Below are 20,303 nucleotides of genomic sequence, written 5' to 3' on the forward strand. Positions count from 1 at the left end.
TCGCACCCGCCCTCGTCGGGTCAATGTAAACGGGCCTAATAGGACTTGAAAGCTTACGTAAAAAAAAAGACCATTGTACGACCTGCCCCCCCACCCTCCAAAAAAAAAGGGGGGGGGGGAAGCGATGAGTGGTTTGTGAAGCATGCCCACGCCAAGCTACGCTTGTTCCCACTGCTCCAACAGAAGAAAATACTCTCTTTTTTTTCTACGGCATTTTACTCTGCTATCTTGCATAGCTTCATGTTGTGTTAGGGTAATAATAATTATTATTTCGGCCTTGATCAGTCAATCGGTCAAGTGATTGTTCCACGACATGATTGTAGTCTAAACCAGTACTGCTCATTAAAACAAAACTAAAGCAAAAACCTTGCCTCTTGAAACAAAAATTGGGGGACACTTAAGCTTCGTTTCCAAAAGGTGAACGCGATAGCGATATCCTATGCGTAGTGCGTACTTCAAACACTTGGTGCATGAAATCTTTTCGAACTTGTCATGCACCCACTACGTGGCCTTAAGGAAATAGGCGCAGTAACGTGTGTGCCTTTTGTAGTGGGGGACCGGCTTTAAACCATAAAGTTCTTTGGATAATGGCATGTTCTGACGCCCGACGGCAATTTACGCTTGTACGACGCATTATTACTGCAATATTTCATGTTGTATTGCGAAGCATGCATACAGGGCACGTGTGTTTTCAAAGCATGAAGGTTACGTTCACTGCATTTCAAGCAGACAAGGGGACTTCCAAGCAGACTTGTAGCAGTGTTGTAGAACATCCGCTTGCCACTCAAACTGTTCGATTCTCACCCAGTTCAAGTATTCTTTATTATTTACTATCAATTATATGGACACGCTAGGCCTAATTTTGCCACTAGAATCGACGCCGCCGTCACTCACCGTATCTATATATATGAAAACGCAATAAAGAAAAAAAATAATTAAAAAAACTTCGGCGCGTGAAATCGAACGTGGGACCTCTGAATCGTAAGTGCGAGGCCCTAACCACTGAGCCACAAAGGTGCACCTCCTTGAACGTTCAAACGGCAACTTCTTTATATCCACCATTTACCGCTAATGGCAGGCATCTCGGGGGGAACTATCGTGCTTTCAGCATTACCGTCAAACTAGCGCAATGAGTGCGCGTCGCCACATCGTCACGACGCTGCGGTTCACGCTCTAATCTCCCACGCGTACTTTGCCCCGCGGAGAGATAGCAGGGTGAACGCTAACGCGCGCGCGCGCGCTTATTTCGTGGTTGGGACAGTCGTACGTCTTGGCTGGCCTTGGGCTTTCTCCGGAATGATTTTGATGTAGTCACCGGGTGCGCAAAGGTCACTGCAATCGGTGCACAGTCCCTGTTTGCGAAAAGGGCGCGCTTTTCAGATAGCGAAGTAACAACGGAGACGTTTACGTTATTTGGGACGTTTTGATCTGCTTGCCATTCTGCGTGTGACTTCCAATCTGTTGCTATCGCGTTAATTGCTTCGCCTTTGCGGAAAAGCTGTGACTTTGTTTATTTCAATCTTTCTCGATGTTTCAGTCACGCACGAGATTTTTCGCTCACAAACAACGACGCCGACACCGGAATTTCTTCGAAACGAGCTCTTTAATGATATTGCGTTAAAAGGCACACAACGGTGAACGCATCGCACGTTGTCGTTGGTGATTGAGATATTTGGTTTGGTGATTGCATCCGGTGACAAAAAAGGATCCGTGTGCCCAGCGATGTCGAGACAATTCTTCCCGAGGTGTGCTTTCAGATTTGAGCAATCGTGCAAGTGAGGCCGACACTTGACCAAGAGGGACATATTATCACGGAGTGGAGCAGAACTGGTCCATTACATACTGCATAATTAAAGGAAATATACGGGTGGCGTCGCCGCCTTGAAGTTCCCGCACTAGCGTGCCATGACGTTATACCATGGTGCGGAAGCCAACAAGTGAGCACTTTGTATATTGTCCAATAATGTTTTCAATCAATCAATATATTTAACGGTGCATCTACGGTCACCTACGTAGTCGTTCTTGGCTAAAAATTGTGTTCTGTCCAACGAGATATGTGATAGCATAGCAAGTTTAAGAAAATTTCACTAAATTCATGTGGCCAAAATGCGCAGAAAGACTTGTAATTGCGCGAGGTCCCACTAACGTTCATGGGCTGAAGTTTCCGTGCGATATTCAAGCACGAAAATACTACGTTCATTTGCCCTTATAACAATTAAACCATAATAGCGAAATTCACGACAATGGAGTTCTGAAAGATTATAACTTATCTGTCTAAACTGTTCTGATGTGTTACTTTATGGTGTCCCTTTGATACATATCCGCAATCCGATTTTATGGATAGCGCTGAACAGGACACCTGCTCACCCATGCGGCGTACTGCGGCAACTCGAAGTCTTCGGATGTTGCGAGCGCAGCGACAAGCCGTCCTTCGGCAGCGTCCAGCAGCACCGAGGGAGCCAGCGGTGACAGGGGCCGCTTCCCGGGTTGCGCGAAGTTGAGCGACACGCCGGCGTGGCCCAGGTAGCGTTCGGGAAGGCGCGACGTGAACGCGCTCAGCTCGTTGTTCAGTAACAGGCCAGTGGACGTCGAGGCCTCGTGAGAACCCATCCTGCGGACGTTTGCCGCCGTTTGGATCCACTTTGTGGCCCCGACAAAATGGCCGCGACTCCGGTAACTCTTAATTTCATTCCGCTTTCCATGAGCAATGTTCCTGCTGTATACATCGTAACCGCCCTAACGTCGTTTGAAGACGTATACCTCAGTAGAATGCTGGATCGAATTTACGCGTTTCAAACACGTAAATTCTCGACCAAGACCTAAAAAATTAGAGGATATGTATGCGATACGCTGCTAGGCTTAAGCCAAAGCCCCACTTACAGCGTGCCGAGGCTGCCGGAGAAAGCGATGGCATCGCCGTTAGGTGCCAAGAACACCGCGTTCGCTGCTGCGTGCTTGACCTCGAAATGCGTCGCCGTGCTCTTTTTCGAAGAGCTGCAAGAACGGGCGCAAATGTATGACGGCCGTGCGCGCAACAAAATACGGGTGCGCTACGTCACCTATGGAATGGAAGTACGCGAGCACGCAACACTCGCATCAACCCAGGAAAAGCATTAGGACTTCTTTAGGAGTCGAAGTGGAGCAAGGATTCCAGGAGTTGGAAATTAGGAGTGGGGTAGAGTTCTTTCAGGAGTGGTTAAGATCCGATCTAGCGTAACTCTACGCAATGCTAGTCTAAAGAAATACGGCCGCTGAAGCGAGCAAAGAGGTCCTCGCGCTGTCTCTTTTCGCGGTTCAACGCGAAGTAAGCGGTGAAAGTACAGTGCGTACATATATCTATGAGCCATCTACTGATCTTGGTAGACACATAGCGCGAGCCCTTTTGACCAAGCATAAAGGAGTGCTGGTGAGGGGATGCGTCACCGACTCTTACCGGCACTCCTTTAGACTTTTTCTTGCGGCAGAACCGGCCGTGGCGTGCACGCTTCATCTCTGCTTGAACCGCGCCTGTCTGCAGCATTTGCACGCTTTGCTCGCACATAGACGTTAGGCGATGTTATCGATTTGGACTTTATGCGGAGCATGACGGTGACGGTGACGGCACAAATGCGCCTCGAGTGTCCATGTTAACTGTTATCGCAACAAAAGAGGCCCTCATATAGCTTCTGCATCTTCTACAAAAGCACCGAAGACCTGTAAATGAACTCGCGCAGTCATAATATGAAAGGTCGAATCGGCATGCAGTGACAAAATGAATGTGTTCAGCAGAAACTCGGACTGCTTTTATCACGCTCTTCCATGCAGAGAAGCATGCATGGAATGGCACGCTTCTTACGGACACTGGCTGAGCCAATTGGGAGAAGTGCAGACACATTCTCCAACTTCGTGAGAAATATGACTCTTTGCCGGCGTCCACTAGGGCTAGAGAAGACAGCGCCGTTCTCTCTTCTTCAAATAGTAAATATATTTTCTATTTGGTTTCATACATAGAGAAGACACGTTGCAGGCTTACCGTGACCTCGGCCTCCGAGTAGCGCGGTCGTAGTGGACGCCGCCATGGCGATTACCACTGCTGGCGTCGTGCTCGGGTTCTCTCGGTATGTCGCCGTAGTGCTCCAGCGACTCTCTCTCGGCGACGCCGCGAATGGTGTCTCGCACTAGCTGCATGTCGAACACGTAGAATATGACGTCCGAGAAGGTGGACGTGTCGCTAATGCGGCCACTGGTCTTGAGTGCTTGGCCTCGGGACACTAGATTGGCCACCGTCTGCATTTGTTTAGCGAAACCACATAGTTCTCAAACAACCGCTTCAGAGCACCATGCATGTAGATAGATACCATGCATATCTACCATGCATGCATGGTAGGTATAGGTAGGTAGGTAGGTAGGTAGGTAGGTAGGTAGGTAGGTAGGTAGGTAGGTAGGTAGCCAGGTAGGTAGGTAGGCAGGTAGGTAGGTAGGTAGGTAGGTGAATGCTGTGGCCTCTCTATTACAGGACTTGACAATATGGCGGACTTCAATACTTTCAATCCAGAATATCGAAGTTTTAGGGTCTTGGATGCCTCAAAACGCGTATACTCTTCATCACGGGACCACTTTCTTTTTTTTTATTGGCACCAGTATGCCCTACGGCATCAGTCAAATAAAAAGAAAAAAAGTTATGTTTCATGTATAAAGGCCAGGAGTTGTCGATGCAGTGGACCGTGCGTCCAGCGCGTCAAGTCAGGTGGTCGGCCGGGGTGGTGGTGAAGTTCCGTAGTGATGATTTTGCACCACTGGTATTGACTGTCAGCGCCAACACAGTGATGAAAAATGATCACCACGTGATGACGTCACCATACTGTCATGACGTCAAAGCAGAGGTGTTAGCGCAAAGATCGAGGTAACACAAGCAAGTCGTTCTCGTTTTAATAGAGCGCGCCAGCGAGTTCTCTTTTGTCCTTTCTATTGTCCTTCATGGCACATGCATATGTAAATGTACTGTTTTTCTTGCTTTCTCGCCGAAGTTAAGCACGTGGCAATATGATATCATCTTGACGTCACAGATGGCCAAAATGTATAACGTCACTATGAAGTCACGTGATGACTTTTTCATAGGACAACGTAGCTTGATTAAAGTTGGGCCGATCACTGAGGCACTGCAAAACTTGCTGAGATGCAGAAATCTTGGAATGCTTTGCCTCTGAGGCAGTGCAAAATCAAGTTAAGGCAGAAAGCTTCTGGAGGGGGGCCGGGAGGATATATCCAGTGACTGATATGTAAAACAAAAAAATGGCTTCACCTTCGAGTCATCTATAGCGAATGCAAAATGGACCCTGGGAGATTCGTTTCAGCGCACACGTACGTCATCGACGTTCTCGACAGCGTCGTCGCCGAGGTCTTCCCGGAATGGATGCGCGAACTTCATCGCCTCGATAAACCGGTGGTACGTCAGTGGCCCGTCACTCAACAAGTCCTTCCTGCTGGAACGGAACATGTCCATCGTGGCCAGCATGAATGCTAGCAAGGGGCCACTTCCCGGAGGAGGCGGGGCGTGCAGCCGTGCGCCGGCCAGTGACACGCTTTGTACGGGCGCTTTCCACGCGGGACGGTAGAGCACTAGGTCCTCCTGCGTCACTGGAGACCCTGGGGCCGTAGAAGGCAAATCATAGATGAAAAGTAGGTATTTCACAAATAGGCGCTCTGTAGTCAGTTATCGCTTAGATGTCGGCTACGTCCACAGACATCGCTCATGCTCCCACAGGGAATTCGCATAAGTGCAAAGAGACAGACAGCGATACTTAATGCTACGCAAAAGCACAGGCGGCCGCAGGGTTCCCCATCAGGGGGGCGAAGGTTGGTTGCAGCGTCCACATCCCTATTAAAGGGGCCCTCTAACACTTTTCAACCCCCCATTTTTTACTCGTTGACTGCATAGACTGACGCACGGACAAATTGGTGCAGCAAGAACGGCAGCGATAGCGGCACGTATTCAATTAAAACAATTCAAAATAGAAGAAAAAATACCCTCAACTCGAATTTCGCGCGGTGACATGGCCACAATTCACTCTCTGCTGTGGCGTTGCATGGGGCCTCCAATGACATGGGCTGAAAGCTCTTACATAGAGAAAGCTCCTACACCATTATTGCCTGTTCATTCAAATTTGTTTATGACGCTGTTGCTACAGCAACAGGCAACGTGGTGCCTGACCACGCCGTTTTGTTTACGCGGTCGAACAGCTGGGTGAGGCTGGTAGAAATGAGCCTCCCCGACTTGTCAGAACTCGAGCAGGCCTGACGATAGTTATAGCGCGAGAACAAAACGACGACACAGAGACAAGAAGGACACGAAGGCCCTTTTGCTTCGGAGCGAGGCTTTACGCGTCCTGTGATAGGCTGTGCTCATCGTGGTCATTTCTGCCCGCGTAGTTCATGCGAGCGCCACTGTGCGCCGACGTGGTCGGCAGCAATGAAGTGACTTAATTGCATAATTAAAATACTAAATGATTTGATATCGGTGCGTGGACCTATGCTAAAATTATCCCCGGCCATCGGTCTACGCAAAAGACATACGAAAAATAGGCGCTTCAAAAGGGTTGGAGTCAATGTATGGTGCAGATTTTACACACACACACCCCTTGGCTGACTAGGGAGGGGGCATTCACCCCCGCCCTTGCCCCCACCTGCCACCCTGACAAGTACGCCTATCCACAGGACGGCTTGCCCTACTTTCGTTCTTCGCAGTCGTATAACGCCCTTGTGTGTATAGAAAAAGTGGGCAACGGTTTAGAGTACTTGGTACTCTACTATGGGAGAGCATAAAGCCGTCCCGTGGGCCTCACACCTGATGAGGGTCTGTTGAGAAAAATCACACCGTGAACGAGTTCATGGCATGGGGGGATAACTACCAACACGCAGTGGACGTGCGGACTACTTATAAGGAGACACAAGATCGACTTTGTAATGCGAATGAACTTAATCCAATAGCCCTTACTTATTTTCGTGACGTCAAGCACTTCTCGAGTTTCAGATAGCCGGCTTGCCAAGCCCAGGTTCGTGTCACCGGTACAAGCTCAGAAACTTGGACGTCCTGGTAAATTTCATGAGGCAATCAGACAACGTTGCTCAACGAAACGTAATGGTTTATGTACTATAATCATGATATTTAATTCTCAGCACGCATTGTACATACTTTAGCCGAGAAAAAGCACTCACGGTAAGAGCGGAAACCAGCTAGTACGACTGGTTAAGCGTAACGGGTAAGTGATTTTAAATAAAGAAAAAAAAATGAAAGGAAAGGGAACCCCGCAACTGTCTGCAGCTAAGTGTGACAAGTCAGCACTTGGTCGCAAGGGATGGGTAAGGAGGGACTAAAAGAGACTGACAGAGATGTAGAGATAGAAAAGTGAGAAATAGGGAGATGGTTAGAGAAGTCTGTGGACGGGGCCCCGATCGGCGAGCGGTTGTCGAAGAGAGGAAGTCGTGGACCGTCAGCTTGTACAGCGTGGCGTCGTTGGGAGGGGGCAGGGAGGCGAGCGATAGACGAGAGCGGGAGGGATAGCACACATTCTCTCCACATTTGAAAAAACTGGTGAGTTTCTGGCAGCACTTGGAATCGAAGCCAGTACGGCCCGCTCTGGAGGTGGACGCTCTAACCACTCGTGTACACAAACATGTACAAACGCACACAACGAAATTAACTTTTGCAAATTGTATGCTTCACTTCTATTGGAACGTGGACGTCGGCTTCCATATTTAACTGAATTAAGCTTCAGCGCGGTAAACAAGGGCTACGCAGCCAAGTGCTTTTCAAAGCTGGCGCCTAACTTTTTTTTTGTACGAACTTTCAACGTTTTCAGGACAATTGGTCGCAATTTTGACTTCCATGTGTAAGCGGCTTTGATCAGCTTTTCGCAGTGTGATAAAAGAAGTTAAGGCCAACCATTCGCTTTCTCTCACCATGGCCTATAAAGTGTGGCCTTCTACAACGAGAACCAAGACAGAGACAGACGACGACACTTAGCCTTACACAGGAGGGTGTGTCTACAAACAAAAAATTACTTTCATTATTCACACCCTTACCATTACTTTGTGTCTGACTGTTTTATTTTTTATTAATTGTGCGATTAGCAGAAGTCTACAACCGTTCTTACGTTGTCGTTGCTCTTTGTTTCTAAGGGTTGTTGTCGTGCACAGTTAAACTGTTGTGTCGGTTGGAGGTGTCCGCCTGTCCTTAATGACGTCGTCTGGCGTCCCGTTCATCCATCGTCGCACCACAATTCTAGTACTAATCCGATCCATTAGCTCCGCGTGAACTCTCTCAGAGGCCCACAGCGCGAGCGTCGTGAACATACCGAGCCCTTCGAGGTCCCCGACGAACTGACTGGCCAGCGTTCCTTGGCTGAGTGCCTTAGGACCTTCGCGCGCCACTCGGAGGAGGGTGAGGGCGAGCTCGGGCTGCAGGAGAGTCTCGTTCTCGCGGTACACAGAGCCCGTTTGTCGGTTCCAGAATATGTGCCTGCGTGAGGGCGCCCCGTGAGAGAGACAATTAAGCCCGCTTGAGCCAGAAAAGCGCGCTTTGTTTTGTAACGCGTGCTTCTCCGCGTAAATACCTTTATGGCGGATAAGCAGCTGTTACATCGCCACTGGCTATTTTGTTCTCTTCAGGTGATAGCTTCGCAAAATATAGAGAGAGAGAAAAAGGGAAAGAGAAAGAAATAGAGAAAAAAGTAAAGACAGACAGACAGACAGACAGACAGACAGACAGACAGACAGACAGACAGACAGACAGACAGACAGATACATAGACTGATCGATACATAGACAGATAGATACATAGACAGATAGATACATAGATAGACAGATAGATAGATAGATAGATAGATAGATAGATAGATATATAGATAGATAGATAGATAGATAGATAAATGGATCGATGACAGACAGACAGACAGACAGACAGATAGATAGATAGATAGATAGATAGATATATAGATAGATAGATAGATAGATAGATAGATAGATAGATAGATAGATAGATAGATAGATAGATAGATAGATAGATAGATAGATAGATAGATAGATAGATAGATAGATAGATAGATAGATAGATACTGTCTCTAATGTTTGCCACAAGAGTACCTTATTTCCGCTATAGCCTTAAAGTGGGATCAACAACAGTCCGCGACGGTAGTGCAGCGAATACGGTTTTCGACTGCCAAACCAAAGGTCACGAGTTCGATGCCGGCCGTGGCGGTCATATTTTGATGGGGGCGAAATGTTAGAGGCCCGTGTACTGTGCAATGTCGTACTGTGCAAGGTCAAAACTTCCGGAGCCTCTCCACTACGGCGTCCCTCATAATTGTATCGTGGTTGTGGGACGTAAGACCGACCCCATATATTTAGTGGGATGAACATCGTCAATGTTCAGCTTACCTGAGAGAGTGTCTCCGGGCGATGGTTTTCTGGAAACGCGCCAGAACGGCAGCCAGCTCCGGGTATACGGGAAAGCCGAAGTGCGCCAGCGAGACGGCGCTCTCGAACAGCGATGACCACGTAAGCCGACCGAACCGCGAATGCAAGGCTTCGAGCCCGGCAAGGTAACCCGGGGTGGCAATGACCTTGCCGCCCGAACTCGATGTGGCTGCAAACGGACCGTAAAACACGCCGATAAGCCAAACGGACAACGGCAATAACCATTACGTAAAACTCACGGGGTCTCTTATGCATTCGCTTAGGGCGACTCGAAAGTGACAGCCATCACCTAACGCAGTTTTGTAAGGCCTCCATGATCGCGGACATTGCAAGAACTGATTTTGTGCTGTCTCCGACATCGGCCCACCTTTGAGTCAACAGCAACGTCATGTGACGATGTCATCATGTCACGTTGCTTGACGTAATGATGATGTCAAACTTCGGTGATGTGTGACATCACCACGTCCATCACTCGTCTTGACGCTGATGTTCAGTTTTTGCGTTTCATGAATCTTCTAAGGGTTTCGTCCTAAACCAGCAACGGCAGCAGACAGTCGTGTTTTCTATCAATATTTGTCTTTGGGGGGGGGGGGGGGGGTTCGCGACAATCTTTTGACCATTCTTCTTACATGCGCGTGTCCTCTCAGTCACGCAACTTAAAACAATGGAACGTTTGCTTGAAATTTGTAAATAATTTTGTTAAGGTATATGGGAAGGTCCTCAATATGAGCCACGGAAGAGGAGGAAGAAAGAGAGGTCAGCTGGTTCGGCACGTGGACTCCATCGAAGCCTATCCCTGCCTGACCTCATCTGCAAGTATGAAATGAATATGCCAGTGGCCTACCACCCCGTCTCCGTCTCGATATTTTGACGACGGCTTCGACGACATACACACAAGCACACACATGCGGTGGCGTTGATACCTACCTACAGAAGCATTGACGTCCTCGTCCACCTCGCTCAGGTTCCTCGGAGCCATCGGGAGCGCGTCAAGTACGAACACCTGCTTGGATTTTCTGCGTCAACAAAAAAGGACCAGGAATTTAACCGGCTTAGAATTTACACAGTCATTCTTTTTGTCGAATTACGCTTATGGGGGACAACTTTGCACAACCACTGGGGCCGGAAATGGAAACCGACGCGATTTACATGGCAACGGAGTGCCGCAGCCCGTACGCTTGCTCGTACAGGCCTGTGGTTTTTGTGCGTCGTATGAATATTTCAAATTGCGTGAGGCGTATGTTGAATTTCTAAACGAGTGGTGATGACACGCACTAGAAAATCCTTTTCGAAAAAAGAGTGGTTGGAAAGATGCCACCATCCTTAAAAAAGAAAAAAAGAGTGGTTGGACTTTATACGAAACTTCACAACGACGGCACTAGTTCCGCCTAGAGTGTCCACTTTATGGCTATCACAAAAATCTCAGGCTCCCTTGTGCATACGCCTAAGACGACCCGAAAGCAAAATCCACCTACACATTTTTTTATCTTTTCCGTCAATGTAGTAAAACTGCCGGCGCCCTGCCCCATAACCCCCTTAAGCTTTCTGCAGATAACGTGGCTTTGCGTTGCTTTAAGAATAGGATATATTGGGCAATGCAATACACATAAATACTTAATAACGTAGCTGTCTGAACTAGTTGGTTATTCATACTCAAGCTAAACAGTGCAAAAATGCACTTCCACGAAAAGCAAACACACAAGACAAGCGTTCACTTCCAGCCGAGTCTTTAGCTTGTCCCAGGTGTTCGCTTTTCATGGCTGTTCAGCTTAAATTTATGAACCCATCTGAATTTGCACTGCCACGGTGATCGGCCCACCTTCGACCAGATGGTCGATCTTACGTGATTATGCCGCCATGCGACGTCACAATGACATCACATATTTCGCCGATATGTGATGTCCTAATGACGGTCATCAAGTGATGATTTTCTGCCTCGCTCCATCGTGCAGACATCGTCAACATTGAATTTTCGCGTTTGTTGAGGGATCCAAGGTTGTCATTCGTAATAAATTACCGGTGCATATGGCGTGCGACGCGTACACGCCCCGTACCTCTCGTAGATGGTTGCGAGGAATCCTCCACCCAGGCCCACCCGGTGTGGGGCCACCACGGCCATGCAGAGGGCGAAGGCCACAGCGCAGTCGGCGACCGTGCCCCCTCGGCTGTACACTTGCCTGCCGAGCGAAACGAGTCGGTCATGTATTTCACACTGCGGCGAGCGCAGGGGTCAAGGCTCGGAGTCATATTAGTAGTAAACAGGATCTTAATACAACGTAAAAATAAATGAGTGGAGCGGTCGCATTGTCCTAGTTACTTCTGTGTACTTTAATTTGCTTTTGTTATGGCATGTCGTACATGTAATTGGTCACATTTCACATATGCTGTCGTGTATATAATGCTCACATATGTCTTGTCAAGCCCTTCGCACGGCCTTTAGCCCAGCGGGCCCTCGAGCATATTGTCTGGTGAACGAAATTCGATTCTTATATCTACATGCGGATGCCCACATAGAAAAAAAAAATCACAGCGTATCCACGGATTGAATGATGATGAGTGGGGCGAAGCTTTGAAGGGATCTATGGGCAAACTGTGAATCATACGCTGGCCGCGTCCGTCCGTCCGTCCGTCTCTGTCTGTCTGTCTGTCTGTCTGTCCGCCCGTCTGTCTGTCTGTCTGTCTGTCTGTCCGCCCGTCTGTCTGTCTGTCTGTCTGTCCGCCCGTCTGTCCGCCCGTCTGTCCGCCCGTCTGTCCACCCGTCTGTCTGTCTGTTTCTGTCTGTTTCTGTCAGTCCGTCCGTCTATCTAGTGCACACTCCAAGTACCACCATCTCGCATATTTTCATCATATACAGCCATCCAGTCGACGTACCAAGGACTAAAACGAGAGGTGGCTACTTCGGTAATTTTAACTACACGCGGCTATACATGTTGCAGAGTTGACGCGACTACCGCCACCATGCAGAGCGGGGCGAAACTAGCCACGCCGCGCAATCTCGGAAGCTGTGGAGCATGATAAGCGCGGAGGTATTTGTTGACGGACACGAAGAACACACGGAACCGTGTCTTCACTGCAAGAAAACTCACATGGTTCCTTACACATTCGTTTAAGACGACTCGAAGGCTTAAGCCATGGTCTAATTTCTCGTTCGATTGTGTCGATCTCCCCGTCCCCGAAATTTTTTGGACGTAGCGCGTTTTTCGCACTGCCTCCGTGACCACGACCAAAGTGACGACGTCATGTGATAACCACCCAATGCGGCTTGTCAGTGATGTCACAATGACGTCACAGACTGATAATTTGTGACGTCATGATGACGTCATCGCCCCGCCGCGGTGGTCTAGTGGCTAAGGTACTCGGCTGCTGACCCGCAGGTCGCGGGTTCGATTCCCGGCTGTGGCGGCTGCATTTCCGATGGAGGCGGAAATGTTGTAGGCCCGTGTACTCAGATTTGGGTGCACGTTAAAGAACCCCAGGTGGTCAAAATTTCTGGAGTCCTCCACTACGGCGTCTCTCATAATCAAATGTGGTTTTGGGACGTTAAACCGCACAAATCAATCATCAATGATGACGTCATCAAACAATATATCGCTTTGAATCACTCGTGTTGACGCAGACATTCAGTTTTTTTTCTTATTTGTGGAGGCACCTAAGGTTTTCGCCTTAATATACGGATTGCTTCACCTCGGTATCGTTCCGCACAGGTCGGGCACGTCGGCCGCGGTGGTGTGGTTGGTGTAGGGCGTGGTGACTCGTAGATCGCCGCCCGAGAGGCGGAACACGACGTTGCTGTCGCCGCTTCCACCAACGATTCGGCGTGCGTACACCACAGCCAGTATGAGGCTCAGCTCGACCACACCGGCCACGACGAGCGAGCAGAGCAGCGACCATTGGCTGCCTCGACGGGGGCTCACGCTCCTTTGCAGCGAGTCGCCACCAGCAGCGACGTCGACTGCGGTGCGACCACTCGCACTGCGTTGTCTGACAAAGTTAAAAAATATATACATACTTATGCATATACAAAATCACATGGTGACGCCGACGCCAAAAGCCCGCCGAAAGTGTTCACGCAGTTTCTTTTCCAATAAAATGATATATACTCATAGCTTCGCACGTAAGGCGTAACGCTGCTCAGCTCGAGGGCGTGGAATAGATGAATGGCCTCGGCAGCCGCATTTCGATGGGCGCGAAATGAAAAAAAAAAAACCCCAATAATCGCGTTCACCATTCCCCGAGAAGGTTAGCCACGTTATCTAAAATAGGAACACAATAGCGTGACTCATCAATAAGCGGGAGCCCCACCTCAGTGGTCTAGTGGCTAAGGCTGCTGACCCGCAGGTCTCGGGATCGAATCCCGGCTGCGGCGGCCGCATTTTCGCTGGAGGCGAAAACGCTGTAGGCCCGTGTACTAAAAACTCAGGTGGTCGAAATTTCCGGAGCCCTCCACTACGGCGTCTCTCATAGTCATATGGTGGTTTTGAGACGTTAAACCCCACATATCAATCAAATTCAAGTCATCGAGGCGGGATAGTAACAATGAAAAAGCTATGCCTTTCCTCCCGTCACCAAATTGTACAATCTGCTCGATAACATTGTGTAAATAACTGAAACAAGTTCACCAGTTGGCTCGCAAAATGCACCGCAAGAGAAAAGTTTATTGAATATAAACTAACGTCGATTTTTGGGTGCTTCTGTGCATGACCACCCTGTTCACTTCAGTCGTTATCCTCGTCGTGGCATCGCATCTTGTTTTTTGTATTAGGCACTGATTGATATTGCTGTCTTTATTTAAGAACCGCGAGTTTTTTCGTTGGGGTGAGTGAAAGTAAAGTTCCCCTTCTAAACCTGCGACATTCACTCACTCACTCACTCACTCACTCAATCAATCAATCAATCAATCAATCATTCATTCATTCAAAGTACTTACTCAGTCCTTGCCGACTGACGAAGCTGGTAATCGGGGACTCCTTCGTCCAGTACCATCGGCCTGAGAGCAAGGATGGATATAAAAAGAGAGATGTCGTAAAACGACAATCTTTTGCTATTGCAAGATCATAAAGGAATGGAGAACTATTTTCTAAACCTTAACCAGCGCCTCCTAATGAATGTAGGTGGACCGCCGGACATACGCGAATGAAGAAGGAAAAAGAAAAAAAAAATGTTGTCGTAATTCTTTACGCACCGTACTATTTCGATTGCCGGTGTCGCTAAAAAATATCGCTGGCAGGATACCATCAGGACTAGTATCCGTGCTGCTCTAATCAAGTCTACGCTATTGAACGCTCTCTCGCATCTGTGTTTGCATCATCCCATCGGCAGAGCAAACGTGCCACTCGAATACAAAAAAAGCGGATATATTTTACTTGCCTCGGCCACTCTGGTTGCTGAGGAACATTCATAATGTTTGCGGCAGGTCAATTACAGACGTACAAAATGGCCACTATGACTTCGTCTTCTTTCTCATCGTGGCCGAAAACCGTGCGGTGAAATTAGCCACAAACTGCTGATGTGGATAGCACCGTTAAGTCTATCCGAGACTTCAACCTCGACACGTCCCCGAGTAGGTAGGTGCCTATTAATCATCATCTTCATCATCATCGTCGTCGTCGTCACTACCACCACTACTCCAACCATAACCACTCTTGTCGTCATAATCGTGGCTTTTCATAACGGCAGCCCACAATACCGAGACCCCGTATAAACACGGATCTAACTTACCAGAAATGGCCACAAAGTAGCCTGGTAGTTGCCAGAAAATTGTTAGCATTAAATCCAATGTTTTATTGATTGAAGATATGCTTAGAAATGTATATTATTGTAAAGGCAAACAGTGGTTCCATTTATAGGCAGATGTTACAACCAGCTACTTTATTTAATGCAGTATATTCGCGTGCTCAGCCATCACGCGGCTTTATTAGCCAATTTCGCACCCAGCCTTTGTAGTCAACGGGAGTCGTCAAAGCCGAATATTCTACAAAATCGATTTATTAACACGAAAGTGTTTATTGCCGGCTTCCACCACGGCTCCACTGACGTACTTCTGTCACGGAAATGACGTTGAAAGATATACTAAGTGATTGCAAACAACAACAAAAAAACACAGCAGACGAGCATCTGTTGCGCGGAATCGAACCATCAACCCCTAGATTTTCAGCGCGTGGCGCTAATAACTGCACCACAGAGCATATATTGCCTTGTGTGCTAACGGCAAGCTATTAATATACACCTGAAACCGTTTAGCAGTGATCGGAGCTTCGAAACGTTAGCGCGTTTTTGCTATCAATGGCGAGATGGCGCGACAGGCTCGTGTTATTGTTGGGCGCGCTCTAAAGGTCGTCGTCTCCACAAAGCGCAGCCTCCACGGAGCGTGGTCTCTCCTACGCGCTTCTCGGACTCGTAATTCGGGAGAGGACGAAGATCACTTCGCACGCTTCCACGGCCGCGTTTACAAAAGAAGAGCGCTGCTGACGGACAAAGCAGGAAGAATTGTGACAGTTGTTCGCGCTTGTCCTGTGTATCTTGTGCGCTAGTTTTGTGCGTCTTTATTTCTGTTTGAACGGCGCACTTTAAGTTCCGAACTGTGATAGTTTTTAGCCCGCACTCGTCCTGTGTATGCTAATTTCGTGCGTGCTTTCTCCTTGAGGTGTGCGCTGCAAGCTTTTAGCTCTTGCTGTTCCTATACCTGACTGAAATTTGTTGCTGCTGCTAAATATGGTACAAAAAACGCTCAAATAGCTCTGTAAAGACACATTTGAGTTTCGTGTTATACCGATTCCTATACAGGGGGATCAGCCACGTTTTTCTTAATATTATCTCACATTACTTATCCAAAATCTGTCGTAATCAAAAATTTCAATTGGTAACTTAAATATCATTTTGCTTTACCTGATTCTAGTGCGAGGCTTGGTAGTGGGTATGAGACTCGTTTGGTACATTAAGAAAAAAGAATATCTCGGTGAAAAAAGCATTATAATTTGTTCATTTTCATAGGGCATCGAAATTTCATTATAAAATTTCAAAGTTATATTCTATAACCCGCATTACTATAAAATTCCGCAAAATTTTATGAGACCGCCAAATTACTGGCCAACCCATCTCCCCTCCTTGTGGGTATGAGCTACAAGAGAAGGTGAACAAGAACAAGATGTCGGTGAAGCCAACGGTCCCCGAGGATGGTCTCACCGCCCAACAGTTACTTGGATCCAATGAAGGGCTAACCTACAACGACTTCATAATCCTACCCGGCTACGTTGACTTCGATGCTCAAGAGGTCGACCTAACGTCCAAGCTCACGAAAAAGATTGTTCTCGAGATACCATTGGTGTCATCACCCATGGACACGGTTACGGAGTCGGAGATGGCCATCGCCATGGCGCTCTGCGGGGGCATCGGCATCATCCACAACAACTGCACCGCGGAGCACCAAGCCGAAGAGGTGAAGCGAGTGAAGAGATACCAGCACGGCTTCATCAACAACCCCGTCGTCTTGAGTCCCGACAAGTGCGTGGCCGACGTGATGGACGTAAAGAAGACGCGTGGATTCACCGGCGTTCCCATCACCGACACCGGCGCGCTGGGCGGCAAGCTTCTCGGTATGGTCACCGCCAGAGACATCGATTTCTTTCCTCCGGACAAGCACGACACGCGTCTTTCTGAGGTGATGACATTGCTGGAGAACCTGGTCGTAGCGCCCTCAAACATCTCCTTGAAAGAAGCCGAAGCCCTGCTCCAGAAGAGCAAGAAGGGTAAGCTTCCTCTGGTGAACGAGCAGGGGGAGCTGATGTCCCTCATCTCTCGCACGGACATAAAGAAACGTCGCGGCTACCCGCTGGCTTCCGACGACGAAAACAGGCAACTGCTTGTCGGGGCAGCTCTCGGAACGCGGGAGGCAGACAAGCAGCGCCTCGAACTTCTAGTCGAAGCCGGCGTTGACGTCATTGTTCTGGACTCTTCGCAGGGCAACTCCATCTACCAGATCAGCATGCTGAAATACATCAAGAGCAAGTACCCGAACCTGCAGGTCATCGGCGGCAACGTCGTGACCTCTCCTCAAGCGAAGAACCTCATCGACGCCGGCGTCGACGGTCTTCGCGTGGGCATGGGTTCCGGCTCCATCTGCATCACCCAGGAAGTTCTGGCGTGCGGGAGGCCGCAAGCCACAGCCGTGTACAAGGTGGCCGACTACGCGAGAAGGTTCGGGGTTCCAGTCATCGCGGACGGTGGCCACCGACGTCTGGGCCACGTCATCAAGGCGTTGGCACTCGGTGCTTCCACTGTTATGATGGGGTCGATGCTGGCCGGCACGACCGAGGCACCCGGCCAGTACTTCTTTTCCGAAGGGGTGCGTCTCAAGAAGTACCGTGGCATGGGATCGCTGGAGGCGATGACCGGCGTCAAAGATAGCGGAAGCCTCAACCGTTACCACCAGAACGAACGGGACAGGGTACTGTTGGCGCAGGGGGTGACGGGCAGCGTCGTGGACCGTGGATCGGTCCATCGCTACGTGCCACAGCTCATCACTGGCATCAGGTTGGGCTGCCAGGACATCGGGGCACGCAGCCTGGACGCGCTCAGGACGAATATGTACTCGGGCGACGTCAAGTTTGAAAAGAGGTCTACCTCTTCTCAGGCTGAGGGGAGAGTGCATAACTTGAACTCGTATATATGAAAATGAAATATCTTACTTGGGATCACAAGTAAGGTGGCGACGAAAATAAAGATAATCGCTAAAATCAAACGGAACTTTGGAACCATCTCTTGGAGGTAGCGTGAAACCGGCGTCGACTACTACTATAGATGACACGACTAGGCGGCGCGGACGCTGTGTGTGATGGGATCCCGGACTAAGGAGCCCACTCACCGACACGATTTCCCCGGTCTCAAATAAATGTTTTATTCTCTCTCTGTGTGTTTTTGTCGACATCTTGCATTCATTTTAAATGCGGAGCACATTAGTGGCCAGGACTATCGCACGCTGTCATCGTCTCGCGTAACGCAGGAGAAATAACATTTAGCAGATCTGTGACATACTTAGCGCGTGCTCGCGCCAGACAGGAGTATTCTTTCTATTGTTCTTCGAGCATCTTGATGATATCAAATCATATTAGGCAAAACCTCATATAAGAATTCATAAAAAAAGGAAGCAGAGGAGAAAAAGAAAGAGAGAAAGAAGAAAAGTAGGAAGAAAGTAGAAATAAAGAGAGAGAAAAAAGGAAAAAAACTGGTGCGTAAAGAAACAAAGAAGAGAAAAAGAGAAAACCGAAGAAAATCAATCCGCCGATTTCACTCTGGTTCAGTACGGTGTGGCCAATCCACCTTACGGGTATGAGCCAAGATCTTTTAGGCGACAAACAAGCAAACAAACTAACAAACAATTAAACAAACAATCAAACAGCCCGGGTTTCCAAGCTGAGTTCCTCATGGCCGTCATCATGGCAGTGCGAACAATTCAGACGTGCGAGAGCCGGGCGGTAGTAATAGCCAATTCTCTTTTGGTATGCACAGATCTTTCGACTTCACATAACTCGCGGGCCCTCAAGACGCGTTGCTGCAGCACCTAAAATTAGTGTGGGTCCCAGGTCATAGCGGGTTTAAATTAAATGAAACGGCCGATAATTTAGCGCGCGCATCACTATAGATCTCCCAATAGTTCAAGTTCTTCCAGTGGTAGAATACTTCGCCGCAATCGTGATTTCGGTGATGAAAATTGATTGATATGTGGGGTTTAACGTCCCAAAACCACCATATGATTATGAGAGACGCCGTAGTGGAGGGCTCCGGAAATTTCGACCACCTGGGTTCTTTAACGTGCACCCAAATCTGAGCACACGGGCCTACAACATTTCCGCCTCCATCGGAAATGCAGCCGCCGCAGCCGGGATTTGAACCCGCGACCTGCGGGTCAGCAGCCGAGTACCTTAGCCACTAGACCACCGCGGCGGGGCGGTGATGAAAATTGGTGATACACGCAGATGGGATGGAATCAATAACAACGTAAATGGAATACAAGTACCTAAACTTCCCGTGGAAAGCTCATTGGAGATGAGCTTTTCAGTCAGAAATGACGATCGCCAGATTTCGATGCCATGTCCCCCCATCAAACTTATGCCTACACAGGGCTAGTATGACGATATCACCCTTCTGCCAATTCTATGGAGAATTAAAAAAAAAACATTGCACGCTACTTTCTGTCATATCGCAGACATTCAAATGTTAGAACACGACTTCGAATTAATATGCCTTCAAGAATTGGCTTATCCTTAACTGTAGAAACTGTATTAAGCCTCGGAGCCTGAGGTTTGGGATACTGCCACAGAGATGTATTTGATGCCGTGTGCAATTTCATTCTAACTATTAAACGAGTACCTTTTTATGTGAGGGCTGGGCGGGCTAGGCATGAAGGCTGAGAGGCGTTGTGAACGAGAAGATGGCAATTAAGGCAAAAGGAACATCCGACACTGGCATGAGACCCATTTTGCCAACACTTTTAGATATTGGGCGGTTGTTGCTTTGGCAGATCTGGCATGCTGTGACGTAGTGGGTCACTGAAGACGTAAGGTTTGGCCACCAGTAACGTTCTCTCACTTTGGTCAGTGTCCGGGTTACATCCATGTGGCCTCCACCGTCATGAACAACCTCCAGGACAGCCTGGCGCATCTTTGCCGGCACTACAATAGCTTGAGAACCTGAAGTCGCGTCACTATGGTACAGGATGTCATCAATTATGGCAAGGTCATGGTCCCACGATTCTGAAGATGACAGAGAGCGACGAAGGTCCTGGCACTCTTTGTCTTCTGCCTGCATAGCTGCGAGAGACTGTGTCTGATGGAGGACTGCTGCAGATAATCGTG

At 48.6% G+C, this 20,303-nt stretch overlaps 3 protein-coding genes across 3 annotated transcripts; 1 reads left to right on the forward strand and 2 right to left on the reverse strand.

Annotated features, from left to right (window-relative positions):
* Positions 1–2,038: 2,038 nt before the first annotated feature.
* LOC142803693 (uncharacterized) lies at positions 2,039–3,326 on the reverse strand. The gene is made up of 2 exons (XM_075889308.1): positions 2,881–3,326; positions 2,039–2,611 (listed from the first exon to the last, which is right to left on the reverse strand). Exon 2 carries the CDS (start codon positions 2,608–2,610, stop codon positions 2,335–2,337), a length of 276 nt encoding a protein of 91 aa, XP_075745423.1. The 5' UTR covers position 2,611; positions 2,881–3,326; the 3' UTR covers positions 2,039–2,334.
* Positions 2,877–14,436, reverse strand: LOC119161762 (scoloptoxin SSD14). Its single transcript, XM_075887824.1, has 9 exons — positions 14,381–14,436; positions 13,138–13,434; positions 11,508–11,630; positions 10,381–10,469; positions 9,415–9,622; positions 8,334–8,497; positions 5,345–5,625; positions 4,013–4,266; positions 2,877–2,994 (listed from the first exon to the last, which is right to left on the reverse strand). Exons 1-9 carry the CDS (start codon positions 14,434–14,436, stop codon positions 2,877–2,879), a joined length of 1,590 nt encoding a protein of 529 aa, XP_075743939.1.
* A 2,136-nt stretch (positions 14,437–16,572) lies between these two features.
* On the forward strand, positions 16,573–18,211 carry LOC142803694 (inosine-5'-monophosphate dehydrogenase 1-like). The gene has a single exon (XM_075889309.1). The coding sequence runs from the start codon at positions 16,598–16,600 to the stop codon at positions 18,119–18,121; it is 1,524 nt and encodes a 507-aa protein (XP_075745424.1). The 5' UTR covers positions 16,573–16,597; the 3' UTR covers positions 18,122–18,211.
* The last annotated feature ends 2,092 nt before the right edge of the window (positions 18,212–20,303 follow it).

This window comes from Rhipicephalus microplus, chromosome 3 (assembly GCF_043290135.1).
Source record: "Rhipicephalus microplus isolate Deutch F79 chromosome 3, USDA_Rmic, whole genome shotgun sequence".
In the NCBI taxonomy this organism is placed as follows: domain Eukaryota; kingdom Metazoa; phylum Arthropoda; class Arachnida; order Ixodida; family Ixodidae; genus Rhipicephalus; species Rhipicephalus microplus.

Coding starts and splice junctions, on each gene's coding strand:
- LOC142803693 (XM_075889308.1), bottom strand. CDS start 2,610: ATGGGTTCTCACGAGGCCTCGACGTCCACTGGCCTGTTACTGAACAAC.
- LOC119161762 (XM_075887824.1), bottom strand. CDS start 14,436: ATGGTACTGGACGAAGGAGTCCCCGATTACCAGCTTCGTCAGTCGGCA. Junction 11,631..13,137: donor CTGTGCGGAACGATACCGAG/GTGAAGCAATCC, acceptor TTCGCTCGGCAG/GCAAGTGTACAGCCGAGGGG. Junction 4,267..5,344: donor CTGTCGAGAACGTCGATGAC/GTACGTGTGCGC, acceptor AAACAAATGCAG/ACGGTGGCCAATCTAGTGTC.
- LOC142803694 (XM_075889309.1), top strand. CDS start 16,598: ATGTCGGTGAAGCCAACGGTCCCCGAGGATGGTCTCACCGCCCAACAG.